Source organism: Mus caroli, unplaced genomic scaffold (assembly GCF_978045245.1).
Source record: "Mus caroli unplaced genomic scaffold, Mus_caroli_1 scaffold_9, whole genome shotgun sequence".
NCBI lineage: Eukaryota > Metazoa > Chordata > Mammalia > Rodentia > Muridae > Mus > Mus caroli.
Genome location: NW_028227264.1, coordinates 80,690,743 through 80,712,894, shown reverse-complemented (window position 1 = coordinate 80,712,894; position 22,152 = coordinate 80,690,743). Strand labels below are relative to the sequence as shown.

Sequence of the window (22,152 nt, the reverse complement as noted above, 5' to 3'; positions counted from 1 at the left end):
CTTTTCATGATTCTTGCTCCTTTCATCACAAATGTCTTTGCTTTCTGTCTTGCTTGATTTTCTTTTCTTTGCCAACTCAGAGTAGAGTTAGTTGTTTAATGCAAAAGAGATGCCTTGGAGATGATGTACAAATAATCTGTCAGAGCAGTACATCTTAATAGACTCGGTTAACATGAGCCATTGTGTTATGCAAGATATACTGATCTCAAACGGTCTATATCTGTCTATCATCCTGACCCTGGTCACCTCCTGTTTGGGAAGCCTAATTGTTTGCATTTGGTGTCATAAATCAAGTTTCTTGCATTTTATTTGTTTGCTTGTTTTGGTTTTTCCTGACTGTTCTGAAACTCACTCTGTAGACCAGACGTAAATGTTTTTATATCCTGCTTTCACCTCCCAAATGCTGACATGATAGGCCAGTGTCACCACAAAAGGCTGGGAACTTTAATCTTTTTGGCTACAAATGTGCAGTGGAGAGAGATGTGAGCAACCTTAATGTAATTGCTAATGCCTGGATGGTGAATATCAATTAGGTAGTTTAAGTTCGACTTGGATGGGCTGGGCGCCCATATACCTGTGAAGCAGTGGGTTTCACCCCCCTGTACATTGTTTAATGATCATTGCAAGCTAGAGACCCTCTGCCTACTCGAAGGAAGAGTGTCTACTGAGTGTAGGAAAAATGTAGGGACAACTTTGCAGTTCAGGCCCAAGTTCTACTGCAGTGTCAAACTCCTCAGGTCTGGGGCAGTTCTGTGCCTGAGGTGGAAGCCAAGGCTGGAAACATCAGTGCAATCTGTCACTGTGGGAGCTGTTCCTGTCACTCAAGCCTCACTAGCCAATCAGGGACTCCAGATGGACCGGGCAGTTAAAATAGGGAGAGCACTTCCGGTCCGCCATACTGCGGAATACTCAGTCTTGGCTGAGGCTCTGTGGAAGTCTGCAGGGATTCCGTGTGCTTTGATGTGATCTGTTGCCGGGAGCTGGGAGGAGAGTTGTGCGAGTTTTGCAGCCTGCGCCATGGTGAGCTGGATCGCTGTCCAAATGCGGGATGGATCCGCGGGGGCCCTGGGGTGTTCGGCCAGGGGCTGCGGGAGTCAGCGTCAGGTGTTTCTCTGTTTGTTCACTTGAGTTCCCTGCACCTACCTGAATGACCTCCTTGAGTTACCCCCCTGCTCCGACTATGGGGAGCCCGGAGCCCTTGTGGAAAAACATCCCTGATGCTGACGTCACCATGCAGTGAGCGCCTCACTTGCTTTTACCGTCTCCAGGAAAGGCAGATTTTCTGACAGGCAGAGCTCTAGTTTCTCTGTGTCCTCTAAAGTTCTGCACCCGGCACGCGACATGTGGGTGTAGCATCCCTTTCACTTAACTGCGCAGTGTAAAGTCTGTCGTTAACACATTCGCCTATAGATGCCACGGTGGTCCAGTCTTGTGTGTTAGTAAGGCCAGACTCACTGTGTTTCCCTGCCTAAGTTGTCAAAATTGACACAATTTTAATGGTGTGGGTTTTTTCCTTCTCATATTTTGTCGATCTTTTTATTCTTCCCCAGGACGTTGTTTTTTATTAGATTGTTTGCTTGGTTTGGTTGGTTGCTTGTGTATAGGGGTTTTGTTTGTGTTTTGTTTTGTTTTGTTTTGAAGCAGGATTTCTCTGTGTAGACTAGGCTGGCCTGGAACTCACAGAAGTACAAATGTGCCTCTCCTTCCCAAGGGCTGGGATTAAAGGTGTGGGCCACCACTGCTTAGCTACAATATAGCCCTTATTGCAGTTGTATTTGACAATTGAAGTCAGAGAATGTCACTGTGTATACTGTATATATTCAATCTTTTGTTGACCAATTTTCATTCATGAATACTGAATACTTGTTTCTCTTCTGCTTTCTGTTGTTGATAGCTTAACTTGTTAGACTTTTCATTGGGTCTATGGATCCATAGCTTAAAATCTATATGATAGTGATATAAGAGCCAAGATGGCAGGAAACCACATAATTACTTTCAGTCAAGGTTTAGCTCAGCTCCCTGCTAAGGCAAGTCCATCCCAGTATACCCCTGAGCCTTTTTCATGAGGAGCTTTTAAGCACAAAAACCATGTTGACAACATGAGTAAGGTAGTACATGTAGAGACTATCCCATAACTTTGGACTTGGATGGACTAGGCCTTTGTGGTTTTTTATTGGCAGATGGTACTGTCTATGTGCTGACGTTACAGCTTGAATGGTACTGTCATCATAGAGTCAGGGCCCTTGTTACATTCCCCACTGGTCTTAGTGAATGTGTCAAGTCATGACTTCATCCTATTTTAGTTTAAGATGTAGGACCCCACTGTTAATCCAATCAGAATGAAAATTAAAGGCTCAGTCAGTGCCAAAAGCAGAGTAGTTAGCCAGGGGACCAAGAAAATGGAGACTAGTATCAATTTTATCCCTAACCATGGCGGTAATTCTTAAATTAGTTCTGGTTAAATAGCATAGAAACAATAGGTTTTTTTTTCCCCAAAGCCAGACATAATTTCTTTTCTGTCAGAAGTAAGTCGAAGTCTTTTCAATTTTGTAGGATCATTTCTGTAAGGGACTCTAACTGTTGTTTTAATGGAAAAATTTTAATGGCATTAGCTCTTGATCAACCTGTGTACTTAGTTTGTAAAGGATCAAAAGAGATATTTAGTCAAGCCATTAGTATATGCCCACAAAGTAGTTTAGAAGGCTCAGCAATGCTGCTGGATATCCAGATGAATTAACTTACAAAGCAGAACACTAATAATATGGGTTGTTACTGTGAGCTTTGTTAGTCGATGGGCTGAAAGTCTAGTATGCTCCTATGCATATGTAGGACAGAGAGGCATGTGTCTAAGGAAAGCAGCAAGTTTGGCTGAATCCTGCCTGGGAATGTTTAACTCCATCCCCAGAGTCCCTCCCTGTGGAATAGAGCCTGATTCTCTGGGTTTTTCCTGTTTGCCCAAGGCCAGAATCCTTTTAAGGGAATTTTTCTGGAATCCACAGTTTTACAAACATTATTTCTGTAGTGGAAACTTTCTTCTTTCTGGCAACCAGGGGGCTCAGCTGCAGGGCATGTGTAGAACTGTAAAGTCTGTATTTCTATCTGCATAGGTAAACCCCATGTTTCCTTTCTGTAATACAACCTGACATTTAAACTGGACATCAGTGAGCAAAGGTCAACATGAATATGGGTTCCTGGTTTGTAGTTACCTTAGCTAATATCTCCCCTGTATATGTTTTTCTTAGTTTCCAGACCCAGGCCTGAGTCCAGTGGGGGTTGTACCATGACCCTTTAGTCATACCATGTAAGACTCAGGTTGGAGGTAGAGAGGAAAGGAGTGGAAGGACCTGGAAAACCAATGAAACATTCATTTGAATTGGTCCATAGTCCAGATATAGACATTTGGCAGTATTTATGGCATTTACTTTTTGATCTGGCTATAGTGGATCCATGGTGTAATGCCAGCCACCTTCACTTCCACAGAGTGGAGAACACCTTTTAAGGTTCTTCCAGGCTAGGTGAACTGTCCCTTCGGATACTCACTTGACCCAGACAGTATCATTAGACTAGAACAAGGGCATACTGGTGGTGGACTTGAAGGTTGGCTGGTTCTCTCAAGGCTGCACTTAGTCACTTGAAAAAGGAATGGTTGGAGAATTCTGCCAAATGTAGTCTCTGAGCCTGTGAAAGAGCACAGTGCAGTATACCTTCCCCCATATGGGGTGAAGCTGGCCAAAGAAAAGCAAAGGAGGGAGCCATAGACATTTTTTGGTTGATTCTAATGAGAATTTATTTGCTGTTGTTTCTTTATTTTTTTTAATGTCCTGTTTATTCTTTTCACTTGGCCAGAAACTCAGGTCTGTATGCACAATGAAGTTTGCTATATATGTCTAAAGCTTTAGATATTTTTAAAAATTTGAAATATTATTTGTTTACATTTCAAATGTTACCCCCTTTCAGTTTCCTCTCCACAAACCCCCATCCCACCCTGCCTTACCTTGCATCTATGAGGGTACTCACCCACCCACCAACTCCTGCCTCACCATGCTAGCATTCCTCTACACTGGGTCATCAAGCCTTCACAGGACCAAAAGCCTCCCCTCCTATTGATGCCAGATAAATCAGTCTTTCCCCCAACTCCTCCATTGGGGTCCCTGTGCTCAGCCTGGCATCCGCATCTGTATTGGTCAGGACCTGGCAGAGCCTCTCAGGTGACAGCTGTATCAGGCTCCTGTCAGCAAACACTTCTTGACACCAGCAATAGTGTCTGGGTTTGACATCTGCATGTGGGATCGATCCCCAGGTGGGGCAGTCTCTGGATGGCTTTTCCTTCAGTCTTTGTTCCACTCTTTGTCCCTGTACTTTCTTTAGACAGGAGCAATTCTGGGTTAAAATTTTGGAGATGGGTGGGTGGCCCCATCCCTCAACCGGAAAGGTTTCGGGGGGGGGGGGATGCCTAACCTCTGAATATGGTCTTGACAGGTTCTTCCTCCCCTTTGTGGGGTATTTCAGCAAATGTCATCCCTGTGGGGTCCTGGGAGGCTCTTGCTTTCCTGGCATCTGGGACTTTGTGGTTGCTACCCCTACCCCGCAGTTCCCCATCCCCCATTTCTACACATCTCTGTTCAATTTTCTGACCCTTTGTACATCTCCTCCATTTCCTCCCATACCTGATTCTGCCCCTCTTTTTCCCTTAACCCTCCACTCTTCCTCCCAAGTCCCTCTCACCTTCTATTTCCCTTGATTATTCACTCTTTGGTCTTCCTTCCTCTTGAGTTTCATGTGCTCCATGTTATATTGTGGGTATTCCACGCTTTTTGCCTAATATCCTCTTATCAGTGAGTATATTCCATGTATGTTCTTTTGAGAATGAGTTACCTCACTCAGGATGATATTTTCTAGATCCATCCATTTGCCTGCAAATTTCCTGGAGTCATTGGTTTTTTTAATTGAATATTTTCTTTATTTACATTTCAAATATTTCCCTCTTTCTAGGTCTCTGCTTTGGAAACTCCCATCCCATCCCATTCCCCTTCCCCCTGCTTCTATAAGGGTACTCCCCTACCCACCCACTCCTGCCTTCCTTCCCCTACACTGGGGCATCGAACACCCTCAGGGCCAAGGGCTACTTTTCCCACCAATGTCCAACAAGGCCATCCTCTGCCACATATGCAGCCAGAGCCGTGGGTCCCTCCATGTGTAGTCTTTGGTTGGTGGTCCAGTCTCTGGGAGCTCCAGGGGGTCTGGCCTGTTGACACTGTTGTTCCCCCGATGGGGCTGCAACCCCCCTCAGCTCCTTCAGTCCCTTCTCCAACTCCTCCATCAGGGACCCCATGCTCCGTCCAATGGTTGATGCAAGCATCCACCTCTATTTGTCAGGTTCTGTCAGAGCCTCTAAGCAGACAGCTATATCAGGCACCCATCAGCAAGCACTTCCTGCCATCCACAATAGCATCCCATTTTGGTGACTGTATATGGGATGGATCCCCAGGTGGGGCAGGCTCTGGATGACCTTTCCTTCAATCTCTGCTCCATACTGTCTCCATATTTCCTCCTGTGAGTATTTTGTTCCCCCTTCTGAGAAGCACTGAAGCATGCACACTTTGATCTTCCTTCTTGGGCTTCAATATGGTTTGAATTGTATCTTAGGTATTCTGAACTTTTGGGCTAATATCCACCTATCAGTAAGGGTATACTGTGTGTGTTCTTTTGTTATTGAGTTACCTCACTCAGGATGAAATTTTCAAGTTCCATTCATTTGCCTGTGAATTTCATGAAATCATTGTTTTTAATAGCTGAGTAGTACTCCATTGTGTAAATGTACCACATTTTCTGTATCTATTCCTCTGTTGAGGGACATCTGGATTCTTTCCAGCTTCTGGCTATTATAAATATGGCTGCTATGAACGTAGTGGAGCCTGTGTCCTTATTACATGTTGGAGCATCTTCTGGGTATAAAACCCAGGAGTGGTGTAGCTGGGTCCTCAGTACTATGTCTAATTTTCTGAGGAACTACAAAACTGATTTCCAGAGTGGTTGAACCAGCTTGCAATCCCAACAGCAATGGAGGAGTGTTCTTCTTTCTCAAAATCCTCACCAGTATCTGCTGTCACCTGAGTTTTTGATCCTAGTCATTCTGACTGGTATAAGGTGGAATCTCAGGGTCATTTTGATTTGCATTTCCCCGATGACTAAGGATGATGCATATTTATTTAGGTGCTTCTCTGCCATTCGAGTTTCCTCAGTTGAAAATTCTCTGCTTAGCTCTGTTCCCCAGTTTTTGATAGGATTATTTGGTTCTCTGGAGTCTAAGTTCTTGAGTTCTTTGTATATATTGGATATTAGCCCTCTATTGGATATAGGATTAGGAAAATATTTTTACTGCAGTTTTGTCCTGTTTGTAGTATCCTTTGCCTTTTTGTTGATCCCATTTGTTAATTGTTGATCTTAGAGCATAAGCCATTGGTGTTCTGTTCAGGAACTTTTGCCCTGTCCCCATGTATTCGAGACTCTTCCCCACTTTCTCTTCTATTAGTTTCAGTGTATCTGGTTTTATATGGAAGCCCTTGATCCATTTGAACTTGAGCTTTGACAAGGAGATAAGATTGAATCAATTTACATTCTTCTACATACTGACCACCAGTTGAAGCAGCACCATTTGTTGAAAATGCTGGGCTGTTTTGTTTAGTTTTGTTTTTCCACTAGAAGATTTCAGCTTCTTTGTCAAAGGTCAAGTGACCATAGGTGTATGGTTTCATTTCTGAGTCTTCAATTCTATTCCACTGATTTACCTGTCTATCTCCGTACCAATACCATGCAGTTTTATCACTATTGCTCTGTAGTATAGCTTGAGATCAGGGATTGTGATTCCCCCAGATGTTCTTTTATTCTTGAGAATAATATTCACTATCCTGGGTTTGTTGTTATTCCAAATTAATTTGAGAATTGCTCTCTAAAACTATGAAGAATTGAGTTGGAATTCTGATTGGGATTGCACTGAATCTGTAGATTGTTTTTAGCAAGATGGCCATTTTCTATATTAATCCTGTCAATCCATGAGCATGGGAGATCTTCCTTGATTTCTTTCTTCAGAGACTTGAAGTTCTTATCACACAGATCTTTCACTTGTTTGGTTAGAGTCACACCAAGTTATTTTATATTATTTGTGACAATTGTGAAAAGTGTCACGTCCCAAATTTCTTTCTCAGCCTGTTTATCATTTGTATAAAGGAAGGCTAATGATTTGTTTCAGTTAATTTTATATCCAGCCACTTTGCTGAAGTTGTTTATCAGGTTTAGTAATTCTCTGGTAGAATTTTTGGGGTCACTTAAGTATACTATCGTATCATCTGCAAATAGTGATAGTTTGACTTTTTCCTTTCCAATTTGTATCCATTTGACCTCCTTTTGTTGTCTAACTGTTCTGGCTAGGACTTCAAGTATTAAATTGAATAGGTAGGGAGAGAGTGGGCAGCCTTGTCTAATCCCTGATTTTAGTGGGATTGCTTCCAGCTTCTCTCCATTTAGTTTGATGTTGGCTACTGGTTTGCTGTATATTCCTTTTACTATGTTTAGGTATGGGCCTTGAATTCCTGATCTTTCCAAGACTTTTATCATGAATGGGTGTTGGATTTTGTCAAATGCTTTCTCAGCATCTAACGAGATGATCATGTGGTTTTTGTCTTTGAGTTTGTTTATATAGTGGATTAAGTTGATGGATTTCTGTATATTGAACCATTCCTGCATCTCTGGGATGAAGCCTACTTGATCATGGTGAAGGATTGTTTTGATATGTTCTTGGATTCAGTTTGTGAGAATTTTGTTGAGTACTTCTGCATCAATATTCATAAAGGAAATTGGTCTGAAGTTCTCTTTCTTTGTTGGGTCTTTTTGTGGTTTTTGGTATCAGCATAACTGTGGCTTCGTAGAACAAAACTGGATAGTGTTCCTTCTGTTTCTATTTTGTGGAATAGTTTGAGGAGTCTTGGAATTAGGTCTTCTTTGAAGGTCTGATAGAATTCTTCACTAAAACCATCTGGTCCTAGGCTCTTTTAACTGGTTAGGAGACTTTTAATGATGACTGTTTTTATTTCTTTAGATGATATGGAACTGTTTAGATGGTTTATCTGATCCTGGTTTAACTTTGGTATTTGGTATCTGTCTAGAAGATTGTCCATTTCATCCAGGTTTTCCAGTTTTGTTGAGTATAGGCTTTTATAGAAGGATCTGATGATTTTTTTAATTTCCTCAGTTTCTGTTGTTATGTCTACCTTTTTATTTCTGATTTTGTTAATTTGGATACTGTCTCTGTGCCCTCTGGTTAGTCTGGCTAAGGGTTTATCTTGTTGATTTTCTCAAAGAAGCAGCTCCTGGTTTTGTTGATTCTTTGTATAGTTCTTCTTGTTTGCACTTGGTTGATTTCAGCCCTGGGTTTGATTATTTCCTACCCTCTACTCCTCTTGGGTGTATTTACTTCTTTTTGTTCTAGAGCTTTCAGGTGAGTTTTCAAGCTGCTAGTGTAAGCTCTCTCTAGTTTCTTTATGAGGCACTCAGAGCTAAGTCTTTTCCTCCTAGTACTGCTTTCATTGTGTCCTATAAGTTTGAGTATGGTCTGCCTTCCTTTTCATTAAATTCTAAAAAGTCTTTAATTTCTATATTTCTTCCTTGACCAAGTATTGAGTAGGGCATTGTTCAGCTTCCATGTGTGTTTGGACTTTCTGTTGTTTTTGTTGTTATTCAAGACCAGCCTTAGTCTGTGGTGAGCTGATAGGATGCATTGGATCATTTCAATCTTCTTGTATCTCTTGTGGCTTGTATTGTGACTGATTATATGGTCAGTTTTGGAAAAGGTAACCATGACATGCTGAGAAGAAGGTATATCCTTTTGTTTTAGGATAAAATGTTCTATAGATATCTGTTAAATCCATTTGGTCCATAACTTCTGTTGGTGTCACTGTGTCTCTGTTTAGTTTCTGTCTCCATGATCTGTCCATTGATGAGAGCAGGCTGTTGAAGTCTCCCACTATTATTGTGTGGGGTGTGATGTGTGCTGAGCTTTAGTAATGTTTCTTTTATGAATGTGGGTGCCCTTGCATTTGGAGCATTAGATGTTCAGAATTGAGAGTTCTTATTGGTAGATTCTTCCTTTGATGAGTATGATTGGTCCTTCCTTATCTTTTTTGATAACTTTTGATTGAAAGTCAATTTTATTCAATATTAGAATGACTGCTCCAGTTGTTTCTTGGGACCATTTGCTTGGAAAATTGTTTTCTAGCCCTTTACTCTGAGGTAGTGTCTGTTTTGTCACTGAGGTGTATTTCCTATATGCAGCAAAATGTTGCATCCTAATTACATGTCCAGTCTGTTAGTTTATGTCTTTTTATTGGGGAACTGAATCCGTTGATTTAAAAGATGTTAAGAGATATTAACGAATAGTGATTGTCCCTGTTATATTTTGTTGTTTGAGGTGGAATTCTGTTCATGTGGCTATCTTCTTTTGGGTTTGTTGAAAGATTACTTTCTTGCTTTTTCTAGTGTATAGTTTCCCTTCTTGTATTGGAGTTTTCCATCTGTTATCCCTTGTAGGGCTGGATTTATGGAGAGATATTGTGTAAATTTGGTTTTGTCATGGAATATCTTCGGTTCTCCATCTATAGTAATTTAAGAGTTTGGCTGAGTATAGTAGCCTGGGCTGGCATTTATGTTCTCTTAGGGTCTATATGACATCTGCCCACGATCTTCTAGCTTTCATAGTCTCTAGTGAAAAGTCTGGTGTAATTCTGGTAGGTTTGCCTTTACTTGACCTTTTTACCTTACTGCTTTTAATATTCTTTTTTTATGATTATTATGTGACAGCAGAAATTTCTTTTCTGGTCCAATCTATTTGGAGTTCTGTAGACTTCTTGTATGTTCATGGGCATCTCTTTAGGTTAGGGAAGTTTTCTTCTATAGTTTTGTTGAAGATATTTGCTCGTCCTTTTCAATTGGGAATCTTCAATCTCTTCTATACCTATTATGCTTAGGTTTCATCTTCTCATTGTGTCCTGGATTTCCTGGATGTTTTGGGTGAGGAGCTTTTTGCTTTTTACATTTTCTTTGAGTGTTATTTTTATGTGAATTTGACACAAACTACAGTCATCTGAAAGAAGGAAGTCTCAATTCAGAAAATGACTTCATAAGATCAGGTTGCAGGCAAGTCTGTATGGTATTTTCTTAATTAGTGATTGGTGGGGAGGGCCCAACCCATCAGGGGTGGAGCTATTCCTGGATTGGTGGTCCTGCATTGTGTAAGAAAGAAGGCTGAGCAAGTCACACCCTCCATCACCTATATATCAGCTCCTGCCTCTAGATGCTTACCCTGCTTGAGTTACTTTCCTGACTTCCTTTAATGATGAACTATGCTGTGGAAGTGTAAGCCCAAGAAACAGATACTCAAGTTGCTTTTGTTCGTGTGTTTATTATGGCCATAGAAACCCTAAGATAGACACATCATCACTACCCTCCTGTTCCCATCTGTTTCTTTACTAACTATCCAAACAGTAGCAGCATATTCTGTCTCATAGACTCATAAGCAGTCTATTCAAAGACTGGTTTCTGGTAGATACTAGTTTAACATTTCTTGTCCTGGCATTGTTACTTAGGCCTAAAATCTCAATACTTAGCAGGCTGGGCAATGGGGAGTAAGAGCTTGAACAGAGAGCTTGGCTATATGGCAAAGGATAGACTCAAGAATACATGAATGAATACATATTTGCTGCATTTGACTTTTGGTGAATTAGGATTTTGGCTTTCTATGGGTGGTATGGCCTTGGACAAGCTACTATCTCCTGTACAGGCCTTAGTGTGCTCTTTGTAGATGATCACTCAGTTACACTAAGGGAAATGAAATATGGAGGAGAATATGCAGGTACTATGGATATTAGGACATATCACTGTGGATATTAGGACATATCACTGTGGATATTAGGATATATCAGGACTGTGTTTACCCGCACCCTCATCCCAGTCTCTCTTTCCTGCTTTGAACAGAAACCATGCCTCAATGTAGCATCCTGGAAGAAAGCTCCAGCTTTATAACCATATGGACATTCTTTGAACTGTCAGCTTCCAAACAATGACAAAGAGACCTTTTATTTTTTATCAAAACGTTGGGCCTTAGCTTACTCTTGTTTCCAACTAGGTCTTATAAATTAAATTAACCCATTTATGTTAATCTATGTTCTGCTACATGGCTCATTTTCTTGCCTCAGTTTCATATGTCCAACTCCTCCAACTCTCACTGGTGAGTCTTCCCAATCTTGATTCTTTCCCTGAGTTTCTATCTCTGCTGGAAGTTCTGCCTATCCTCTCCTGCTCAGCTGTTACCCATTCAGCTCTTTATTAAACCAAACCAGAAGGTGTTGGGTGAAGGGCTTACAAAACACTATACAGCCATACACAGTGCACAAAAAGATCACCCCAACATCTCCTTTTAATCCAATATAAGACTCTTTTTTTTTTCTTTTGCCCAGCTTTGTAAAGACAAGGTAAGCAGTTTTTCATAAGTTCTGCATCACAAAAATATACTGATCCAGAAGGGTAAAGATGGATGTTCCAACATTATAGAGAAATTTTGAGGAACTGTCTAGTCAGCTACCTAGCTCTGTTATTTCTATGGTTTTGGAAGCTGCTTGCCTACAATTCCTCCATACTTAGGTAGTATGTATTCCTTCTCAGGTCTCTGATGGGGTTGAAGACTAGATAGTTGTAGTCTCACATACAAACTGAAGTTTTATAGGATTTAAGAAAGTATTTTAAGGTCTCTGAAGATGTTTTTAGGTTGGTAATGCAGGTTATGATAGAAAATGGTTAGGTGCAGAACTTTGAACTCACCAAGATAGGATAAATGGTAACATACTTTCTCCAAGGCTGCCAAATACAGATGGACTGGACATTGTGAATGTAAATCTTACCTGATAGGTTTTATAATTGTTTTTATTGTATATAATTTATTGATGTTAGGAAAAGAGCCTTTTATTGGACTAAAAAGAGAGAAATGTAAAGAGAATCTCTTGCGTGCTGTGTGGAAGCATCACCTGGTCAGTAAACACCTGATGGCTTTATTAGCTGAGGCAGAAAGTAGAAGGCGAGACAACTGGCAGAGAGAGATTGGAATTGTGGAAGATAATCAGAAAGAGATTTGCCTTGGACTCTGAGGAAGTCGGATGCATGAAACTTAGGAAAGGTAACTGGACATATGGCATATATAGAATAGAATAAATGGAAAAAACCAGGCGTGGTGGCGCATGCCTTTAATCCCAGCACTTGGGAGGCAGAAGCAGGTGGATTTCTGAGTTCGAGGCCAGCCTGGTCTACAAAGTGAGTTCCAGGTCAGCCAGGGCTATACAGAGAAACCCTGTCTTGAAAAACCAAAAAAAAAAAAAAAAAAAAAGAATGGAATAGAATAGATGTGATATTAAGTTATGAGCTAGTCAGAAAATTTGGCCTAGGCATATGAAATAATAATGTTTTAGAGTTGTTATATTGGGTGCAGGGATGAGGGTGGAAAAACACATGGTTATAATAATCCAATTAGTTCCTTTTGTAAACTGAAGTCTCTTGTTGTTAATCTCTCCCCCACAAGAGTATTGCAGGCTCCTTGCCAGCGTTCATTTTCTGACTGTAATGAGTCCTTTTCAGCATTAGTAAAAAGTGTATTGCAATTTATGCTGGGTCTATTCCTGCAAATCAGTAAACTCTCATTTTTCCTATCAGAATCAATTCAGAAACCGTTTCTACATAGGTCTTTAATTTTTTTTACTCTGCTGGTGTGGTAAAAATACCCATTCTAAGATATTATCTTCTCTCTGCATAAAAATTCCTATAGGAGAATAAATAGAAGGCAAAAGAACTAAAATACAACTCAGCTTTGGATCTAAAGAGCATACATGGGCATCCTGTGATTTCTTTTCTACCACAGCCAACTATGTTTCAGTTTCACCTGATAGTTTTCTTGGACTATCCAAGTCATAATCACTTTGTAAGGTTTGAAATAAATTACTTAGCTCTTGAATTGTTAATCCAATTCTGAGTCTTAGCCATTTACTATTTCTCAACAATTTTTTAAAATCACGAAGTGTTATCTCCTGATTTATTCCTTCTGTGGTCAAATTTTCTGTAGACCTACCTTATATCCTAGACAGTTAATAGAATCTCTACTTTATATTTCTTCAGGAGCAATTTGTAATTCCCAAGAAGGCAAAATTCTCTGAATCAAATACTTTTTTTCTACGGTATTTGCATCTGAATCAGCAGGCAGGGTATCACCCATATAATGGTAAACTATAGACTGAGGAAACTGTTTACAAATTATCTCTAATGGCTGCTGTACAAAATACTGTCCCTAGGTAGGACTGTTTACCATTCCTTATGGAAAGACCTTTCATTCATACCTTTACTTATGTTCTTGTGCTTGCCTTTTGCCATCTGTTTATCTCTGGTTTTAACTGGTTTGGGTTTCTCAGACTGCAGCAGGCCTCCTTGGAGGCAGGTAGAGCTGTGTGACCTGATTAGAGCAGGCCTACTGTATTCCTGTGTCCTTGTGTCCCTAGTTAGATCAGACCTTCTGGAAGATAGGCTAGCTTTGGGGTCTGCAAGCAGGCATGTCAATTTGTGTTCCTGGTTATGACATTATGACAAACCTCCTGGGAGACAGATGGGCTGTTTTCCTAGTTATTTATATCCTCCTTAAAGGCCTCTATCATCTTCATGAGATGGAATTTTAGGTCAGAATCTTGCTCCTCAGCTGTGTTAGGGTTTCCAGGGCTTGCCATGGTAGGAGAACTGGGTTCTGATGGTGCCACATGTCATTGTCTTCTGTTGCTTTTGTTATTGTGCTTACCTTTCACCATCTGGTTATCGCTAGTGTTAACTGGTCTGGGGGTCTCAGATTAGAGCATGCCTCCTGGGAGGCAGGCAGTACTGTCTCTGGTTAGAGCAGGCCTCCTGTGTCCCTGATTAGAGACATCCTCCTGTGTCCCTTGTTAGGGCAGACTTCCTGGAAAACAGGCAAGCTGTCAGGTGGGAGGTGGGACCAGGCATGGCAGTCTGCCGTGGGTGCAGGTGGAGGTGCAGACCAGAAGGGCAATGGGACTCAGGCAGAGCAGGATAGAACTCATACACACTGGACTCTGTGCAGTTCACCTTTGCTCCTGGTTAGGGCAGACCTCCTGGGAGACAGGAGGCTGTGGGCTCCCTGGTGCAGGCATACCTTTCTCCAGAATCGCCATTTATATTATGTGTTTTTGTGTATGTGTATAAATATATTGCATATATTTGCATTTATGCTCTCTATATATACATATATGTGATATGCTTTAGGATGCAGTGACTTTTATGGATGTACATGTGAACTTCTCTCAGGAAGAGTGGGCTTTACTGAATCCTTCTCAGAAGAGTCTCTACAAAGATGTCATGCTGGAAACCTACTGGAACCTTACTTGTATAGGTAATGACATGGAATTTCCTTCACTTCATAACTTAGGGAAACAAACCTTTCTTAGAAGTGAGTGCTCTTCTGTAATTTTGATTGTGAAAAAAATTAAGAATGTGGTGAATAAATTAAGCATTGTTACAAGGTTCAGTGAAGACAATAATTTAAATTTTACATAATTTCCAAAAGTATCTCATACATTTTCTGGTTCTATATTTTAGGCTATGAATGGGAAGACCACAATAGTGAAGAATGTTGTCAAAGTTCTAGAAGACATGGAAGGTAATTTTCATGTGGAAGCTGATACATAATGTACCTCTGAAGATATTTATAATGTACCCTGAAGTTTTAATGAAGAAAAAAATAATGTAAGCACAGTTTTGTGAGGAGTTTTAAATTCTTACACACTGTCTTAGGGTTTCTATTCCTGTACAAAACATCACTACCAAGAAGCAAGTTGGGGAGGAAGGGGTTTGTCTTACACTTCCATACTGCTGTTCATCACCAAAGGAAGTCAGGACTAGAACTCAAGCAGGTCAAGAAGCAGGAGCTGATGCAGAGGCCATGGAGGGCTGTTACTTACTGGCTTGCTCATCCTGCTTTCTTATAGAACCCAAGACTACCAGCCCAGAGATGGTCCCACCCACAAGGGGCCTTCCCACCTTGATCACTAATTGAGAAAATGCCTTACAGGTGGATCTCATAGAGGCATTTCCCCAACTGAATCTCCTTTCTCTGTGATAACCCCAGCTTGTGTCAAGTTGACACACAAAACCAGCCAGTACACATACCAAACAGTTCAATCTCACATAGCTAATTAGTAGCCCAATAAGAAACAAGAGAAGAAACCAAAGCCTTAGAAGATGTCACAGTTTTAATCATAGCCTCATAAGAACCCTTTTGTATAAGTGTCTATCTACTTAATTTTATTCCATTGAAATATCATAAATGACATACACATTGATTAGGGTATTAGTGTATGTCCAAGACCTGTTACAAATGAATCAGGAAAGCTAGTGTTACTCATATACTTGTAGTGACTTAGTGCAGTGTAGGTAGACAGCAGTTTATAAGAGTTAAGAAGATTGTTGTGGTGTCGAAACTTGAATCCCTATACCATGCATCTATGAGGAACAGAGCATTAATTAAACTGTACGAATACAACATGAAAATCTTTTATTTGTTATTCTTCTTTTAATAGGTATTTCAACTCTTCTCAATATAGTACCTGTAAAGCAAAGGGCTATGGGAAGAAGCAGTACACCTCTCTCTTTCCCAAAACAATTAGAAGATATGTAGTCATCCCCACTATGAGAAGACATGGTGAATGTGATATAAGTTTACAAGTAAATGGTTTTCCAGCTTCAATGGGAATTCATCAAAATACTCCCATTGGAGAAAAGCCTTATGAATACAAGGAGTATGGAAAATCTCCTGTCCGTCCTGGTTTACTTTGCATATGTAGTGTGACTCACACTATAGGAAAATGTTATGACTGCGATCAGTGTGGTAAAGATCTCAGTTCTTCTTTTTCTCTTCAAAGATGTAAAATAAGTCATATAGGAAAAGGGCATGATGGATGTGAGCCAAGCAGTAAAAGTTTTAACTATCACAGGTATCTTCAAATACAGAACACAGCCTACAATGAAGAGTATCTCTATGATTATATTCAATGTGATAAGGCCTCTTTACAATTACACCAAAGAACTAGTTCCAAAATAACATCCTATGAATATAATGAAGGAGATAAAGACGTTACATTTCACAGTAATCATCAGATATGTAGGATGAATACTAGGGACACAAGGTATGAATATCATCAATGTGGTAAAACCTTTGCATGTCCTAATTACCTTCAAATACATGAAAGAATTCATACTAGAAAGAAACCCTATGAATGTAATCAGTGTGGTAAATTTTTTGCATATAAAAGTCATTTTCACAAGCATCAAAGAACTCACACTGGTGAGAAACCCTATGAATGCAGTCAGTGTGGTAAAGCCTTTGCATGTAATGGTAATCTTCAAATACATGAGAGAATTCATACTGGTGAGCAACCCTATAAGTGTCATCAATGTGGGAAAGCCTTTGCATATAGCAATAGTCTTCACAAGCATGAAAGAACGCACACTGGAGAGAAACCCTATGAATGTAATCATTGTGGTAAAGCCTTTACATGTCACAGTACCCGGCAAATACATGAAAGAATTCATACTGGAGAGAAACCATATAAATGCAGTCAATGTGGTAAAACCTTTGCACGTAACAGCCATGTTAAAATGCATGAAAGAATTCATACTGGAGAGAAACCCTATAAATGCAATCAATGTGGTAAAGCCTTTGCATATCACAGTCATCTTCAAAGGCATGAAAGGATTCATACTGGAGAGAAGCCTTATGAATGTAATCAATGTGGTAAAGCCTTTGCATATCGCAGTAGTCTTAGACTACATGAAACAAGTCATACTGGAGAGAAGCCTTACGAATGTAACCAGTGTGGTAAAACCTTTGCCTGTTCCAGCTATCTTCAAATACATGAAAGAATTCATACTGGAGAGAAACCCTTTCAATGTAAGCATTGTTGTAAAACCTTTTCATATCGCAGTAGCCTTCACATGCATGAAAAAAATCATACTGGAGAGAAACTCTTTGAATGTAAGAAATGTGGTATATCCTTTGCACATCTTGGTACCCTTCAAAAGCATGAAAGAAAGCATACAGACAAAGAAGAAAATTCCCCTGAAGGATAGTAAATGAGATATAGTATTTCAAACCATATTCACTCTCTCCACTAAGTTCTCTCACTGGTTTTTGAGTAACAGTACAACTATTACATCATTAAAATGCTGTCTCCTTTTCAAACTGCAAACGTGTTGTCATCTAAGAATAACAGAACCCATTGTCTCATCACAATTTAAATAGTAAAATCTGTGTAAATGAAAATGTTATTTATGTTGTCATTATTTTTTGTATTACACAAGTTTATACTAAGGAAAATATACTTGTTCTTAACATTTTCTCAGAATCACAAATGAATAGCAGAGAATTATCTTAGGGAGTGAAGGTGGTTGTTGCTAAGCTTGTTGACCTGACTTCATTCTCTTCAATAACTACATTACTCATGGAAGTTTTTCTCTGAATAATATACTTGGGTTTTATACATACCAACACACCAGATTGTAACATAAATATTGTTGAAATTGAAATAAAGCCAATGAGTTCTCTCACCAGTTTAGGTTACTTGTTGCCAAATTTAACTAGATTGGTGTGGTCTCTATTTTGCACATAGAGAAACTAGAGAATAGACACCTGTAAGTTGTTCACTAACTAGTATATGTACACCATGGTACATGTGTAAACACACAGTTTAGAAATTTTAAAAAGATGAAATTAACAAAGCAAAGAAATTAACCAAAATATTGAGAGCATAAGACATTATTTACCCATTGTAATTAATGCATTGTAAAGTTCCAAGAAGTATTACGTTCAGAGCACTTAGGGTTCCTGTTTAAATCTTACATTATCCTCTCATTCTCTACTTCAAAGATAGGTCATTTTAAAAACCTATGTGATCTAGATGGAGTGGTGCATATGTATAGTGAATCAAGAATAGAGGTGTCCAATGAAATGATCCATGTTTTTTCTACACATTGCAACACTCGGACTTTATATTTTGAACCAGAATATATGTTCAGATATTGAGCATAACATTGTAAAGCAATGTAAGTCATGTGTAATTCTGTTTCATTGAAGAACCTGAGTATGTAAAAATCAGTGAAGTTTCTCTAGAAATCAGGGTACCCTTATCCACTTTTGTAGCATCTATAAATACTACTTGTGCAGAAAGTATCTGCTGAAGCCTGGAACATCTAGGAAATAGACTAACCTGTTTTTATGCAAATCAATAGGTTCACTGAAAGGAAACTATCAACTTGAAAGGGATATGTGGAAAAAGCCAGTGCTACATCCTCGGAAACATTCACTAAAGTTTACAGCTGTTTTTATCATAAGGACGGTTTATTATGGACAAATGGTAGAAAACAATGTTGGTGCCATCCACAAGCAGTCCCTTGAGGCATACGTAAAGACAGACAGTTACTGAAAGTTTGCTTTATTTTTTTGTGAAGTCAAGTGCTAGCTATTATCTACAGTTAGATTTTGTTTTCCTTCTTTTCCAGTGTTATCAGAATAGTTACCTTATCAGTAATCAAATATACTAGATTCCAATGTTTCTGTCTACAGCTAGGATGTTCAGGCGATCAGGAACTCTTACTGGATTCCCTTTGAGTTCTTGATTATATCTCCAAATCCTAAACAGCTGAGAGGCTCCTGCTGACCCCACAAAGAAATTAACAGTGAACAAACTCCAATTTTTTGGTATAATTATAAGTGAGTATCTTGACCAAATAAACCCTGTAGCCATCAGCACAGTGGAATGAGCTGCGCTGAGTTTCTCTGTAGGTCTGACCATGTCAGCTAATCCAGCACATACCAATCCCCATTTCATTATCGGAGCCTAGGAAAAAACTGTTCTGGGGCCTGCCAGGTGGTAAAGCGGCCTCAATTTCTTTGGCAGCAACAAGTCCACTTTATCCATGAGTTGGTGGTAGGTGGCCCACAGGCCTCGGGCACCAGCAGCTGCCATCTCGGCAGCCTAGGAGCTGGGTGGGAGCACTGCTGTGTCCATATTCCTGGCTGACAACGATGTCCATCTCTGCCCTAGGGCTCCCTTCCCTGGCTCTGCCAGCCTGAGGTGAAGCACCTAGGGGCCGAGTCCAGCAAAGGCTACGGGGCAGAGGCTCAGCAAAAGCCTGCCCTGGCCTGCTTTCTGCAAGCAGCTCAGGGAGACAGAGAAGAATAAAATTTTTTATTGGTTCTTGACCAAATAATTGTTTTGTCTGAAACCTGCCCAGAATTATTGGTCCAGAAACCACAGACTAATATAGAGTGAAAACTTTTTTGAACTAATAGAAAAATGTATCCATTCTATTGCCCTGTTACCACAAAGCAATTCCATAGTCATACTGTGAGAAAGTATAGCTAATAATGCAGGAACAGTATAGAGATATGAGATATGCTGAACCTGAGTATTCCTAAGTGCATTTTCATCCTGTTATAATACTATACATGCAGGTTCAGTGCATTCTTTAGACGATGACGGATTATAATTCCCCTTAACATCAAATAAAGGTTGCAGTTGTGCTGTGGGAATTTTTAGCATAGGTTTAACTCAAGTCAAATCCCCTAGCTGTTTTTTGGTTTTTTTTTTTTTTTTTTTGGAAATCATTTGAGATTTTCAGACCAGTATCTTTTACTTTTTACGGGGCCACTTATATACTCAGATGGGATCCTCAGAAAACCAGGTTACATGGGTTACCATGATAATCTTCAGCAGCTCCTAGCAAAAATACCCCAAATCTTGTCTGTTTTTAGAATGGGATTTCAAATTTCAGTTATTTCTTGCAACTCTTTTTCTCAGACTCTTTCCAGCAGCTGACCCTTGTGAGAACATCATCTGTTCAGCAGGGGTATTAGGCACAAACAGATAACATACCTAGGCTTTAAAGAACATTTCCTCAAAAATTAACTGCTAGCTGCCACAGCACATATGCCTGGAAGGAACCTGATTAACCCTCATCAGTTTTCCAATTAAGAATTTTGGAACTTTTTGAGGCCCATGGGAAACTCCTACTCATCAGAGATCTGCTTGGGTGCCATGAATAGGCCAGTGGGAAGGCCACCAAGATTGATAGGAAAGAAGTGAAATATTGGCACCAATGTCTAGCAATCACTCAAATTTCTTACCAGCTATCCATAGAGGCCTGGTGGGTCCCTCTTTAATAATTCCATCCAGTAAACATCTGAGGATCTAAAAACATTCTGTGCCACATTCCTAAACAGACTTTTCCCAAATAAACATTGCTCAACAACAGTTGAGCAATACATTGTCCTTTTCCTAAAGTTTGGTTGCCAATAGGATCAGAAACCATAGATTTAATCTCACTAATATAATATCATTCTATAGTTCCTGGAAAAGAAGGTGAGCCCTGTATGGTCATATTACTTTTGCCTGTTATCAACCCAGACACTCCTTGTGGCAAAAGGCCCAAATATCCCAGTAGGCATGGCCTGAACCTCCCTTTCTTGTGTTAATATGTATCTGGAGTTGAGACTGAGATCTCGTCTGGAGCTGTATAAAATTTTCCTGGAAAGTTTTCGTGCATGGGAGTGATGGCCACTAAGAGTGGTTGTTGGGGTGGCATTCACTTCTGAAGATAAGTCTGAGGCCTTCATCCAGTTTTTATGAAGAAATAAAAATATAAATAAATAAATAAATAAAAGGTCATTCTTCACTACCATTCAGGGATCTACACTCATTTCCCCTATCAATTTCCTTGTTTACAGTGAGTATAAACCTGGAAATTTTAGCCATTAATACCTGAGCTTTGTAGACATTGTCAGTTAAAATGTCCAGAATGACCATATTTAAAGATCCATTGCCATTATTTTTATTCATTTTTTTTCTTGTTGGATGGCTGCCAATAATTAAGGTACCTTTTGGCATTGGAGGGCAGTGACCAGAGAGAATACGTGTGAATATTAATGCCAATATCAACACAGAAGCAGATGTGATCAATATCTCTATTTTTTTCCTAAAAGGATGGGTGGCAGTCTGGTATGCAGAATTAGCATTCTCATATAACAGTTTTTTAACAATTCCCATTCCCATATCCCCATTAGCCACCAGTCTGTTGACTACCTGAAAAAAATGGAGTGAACACAGTTTGGGAACTGAGTCATGTGAGGAGAATTCTGTGGGGCAGTGGTCCATGCAATCAGACAGAAGAGCTAGTAAGATAGTAGCAAAGTTAAAACTCATAATTGAGAATGGCAGGAGTTCAGACTAACTCCCAACTAGATTGCTGTTCTGGAGCACAAGATCATAACACCCCACTAAGAGGACCATGACAACCAGTCATGTAACATAGAGCCTAGAGTCCATGTTAATAGATACCTCTATCTAGGGTCCCAAGTATTTAGTCAATGAGTAAAAGGTATTTAATCTCTGGTTCACCCTGAGAAAGTCATATGTATCCTTATCCTCCATGAATAAAGCAATTTGGACAAGCAAGGAATGTCTCCATAAAGGACTTCTGTGGGGAGAGGCCTTCATCATAAAGAGCTGTGCCTACGTCTCCCACAGAAGGCCCCTCTGCACTCCTGGAACTCACTCTGAGCTAAGCCAGATTCTTCCCACTCCAGGCTTATTGAAGGCTATGGACCCCATTCTCAACACCTCACAGTGGCCAGAGTTTGGCCCACAGCCTCTGTCCCAGTCCCTTCCATTTCTCATCCGGAGAAACAAAGGTTTATACCCCTATTTTAGACTGTTTTTTTGCATGTTGGCAACCTATGAACCTGACACACACCAGCTGTGAGGCAGAAATGCAAAACCAGAGAATTATTAGTGCTTTTGGGAGCACCACAAGAAAACAAGACAAGGTACTTTGATCTCAGTTTCTTCAAAACAGAATTGTTCTTGTAATGTTTTTGTGCTTCTCTCAGGCATGACAAATAGAAGTCTGGCTACATATAATTTTTCATAACTGCTTGTTGATATTATTCAATTAAATGTTTGAAGATTCCTTTATATGCTCCATAGACAAAACATGTTTTTCAAGCCT

The 22,152-nt window shown here is 39.9% G+C and overlaps 1 protein-coding gene and 1 pseudogene across 2 annotated transcripts; one reads left to right on the top strand and one right to left on the bottom strand.

The window, feature by feature from the left end:
• Positions 1 to 896: 896 nt before the first annotated feature.
• LOC110303099 (uncharacterized) lies at positions 897 to 20,094 on the top strand. Of its 2 annotated transcripts, none has more exons than XM_021174036.3 (4): positions 897 to 1,020; positions 14,356 to 14,482; positions 14,689 to 14,749; positions 15,669 to 20,094. In XM_021174036.3, the coding sequence occupies exons 1-4, from the start codon at positions 1,018 to 1,020 to the stop codon at positions 17,215 to 17,217; spliced, it is 1,740 nt and encodes a 579-aa protein (XP_021029695.1). In that variant the 5' UTR covers positions 897 to 1,017; the 3' UTR covers positions 17,218 to 20,094. The 2 variants fall into 2 exon arrangements, with proteins under 2 accessions (XP_021029695.1, XP_021029696.1); XM_021174037.3 differs by having other exon boundaries at positions 14,689 to 14,835.
• On the bottom strand, positions 18,684 to 19,165 carry LOC110302717 (mitochondrial pyruvate carrier 2 pseudogene; annotated as a pseudogene).
• Positions 20,095 to 22,152: the final 2,058 nt, after the last annotated feature.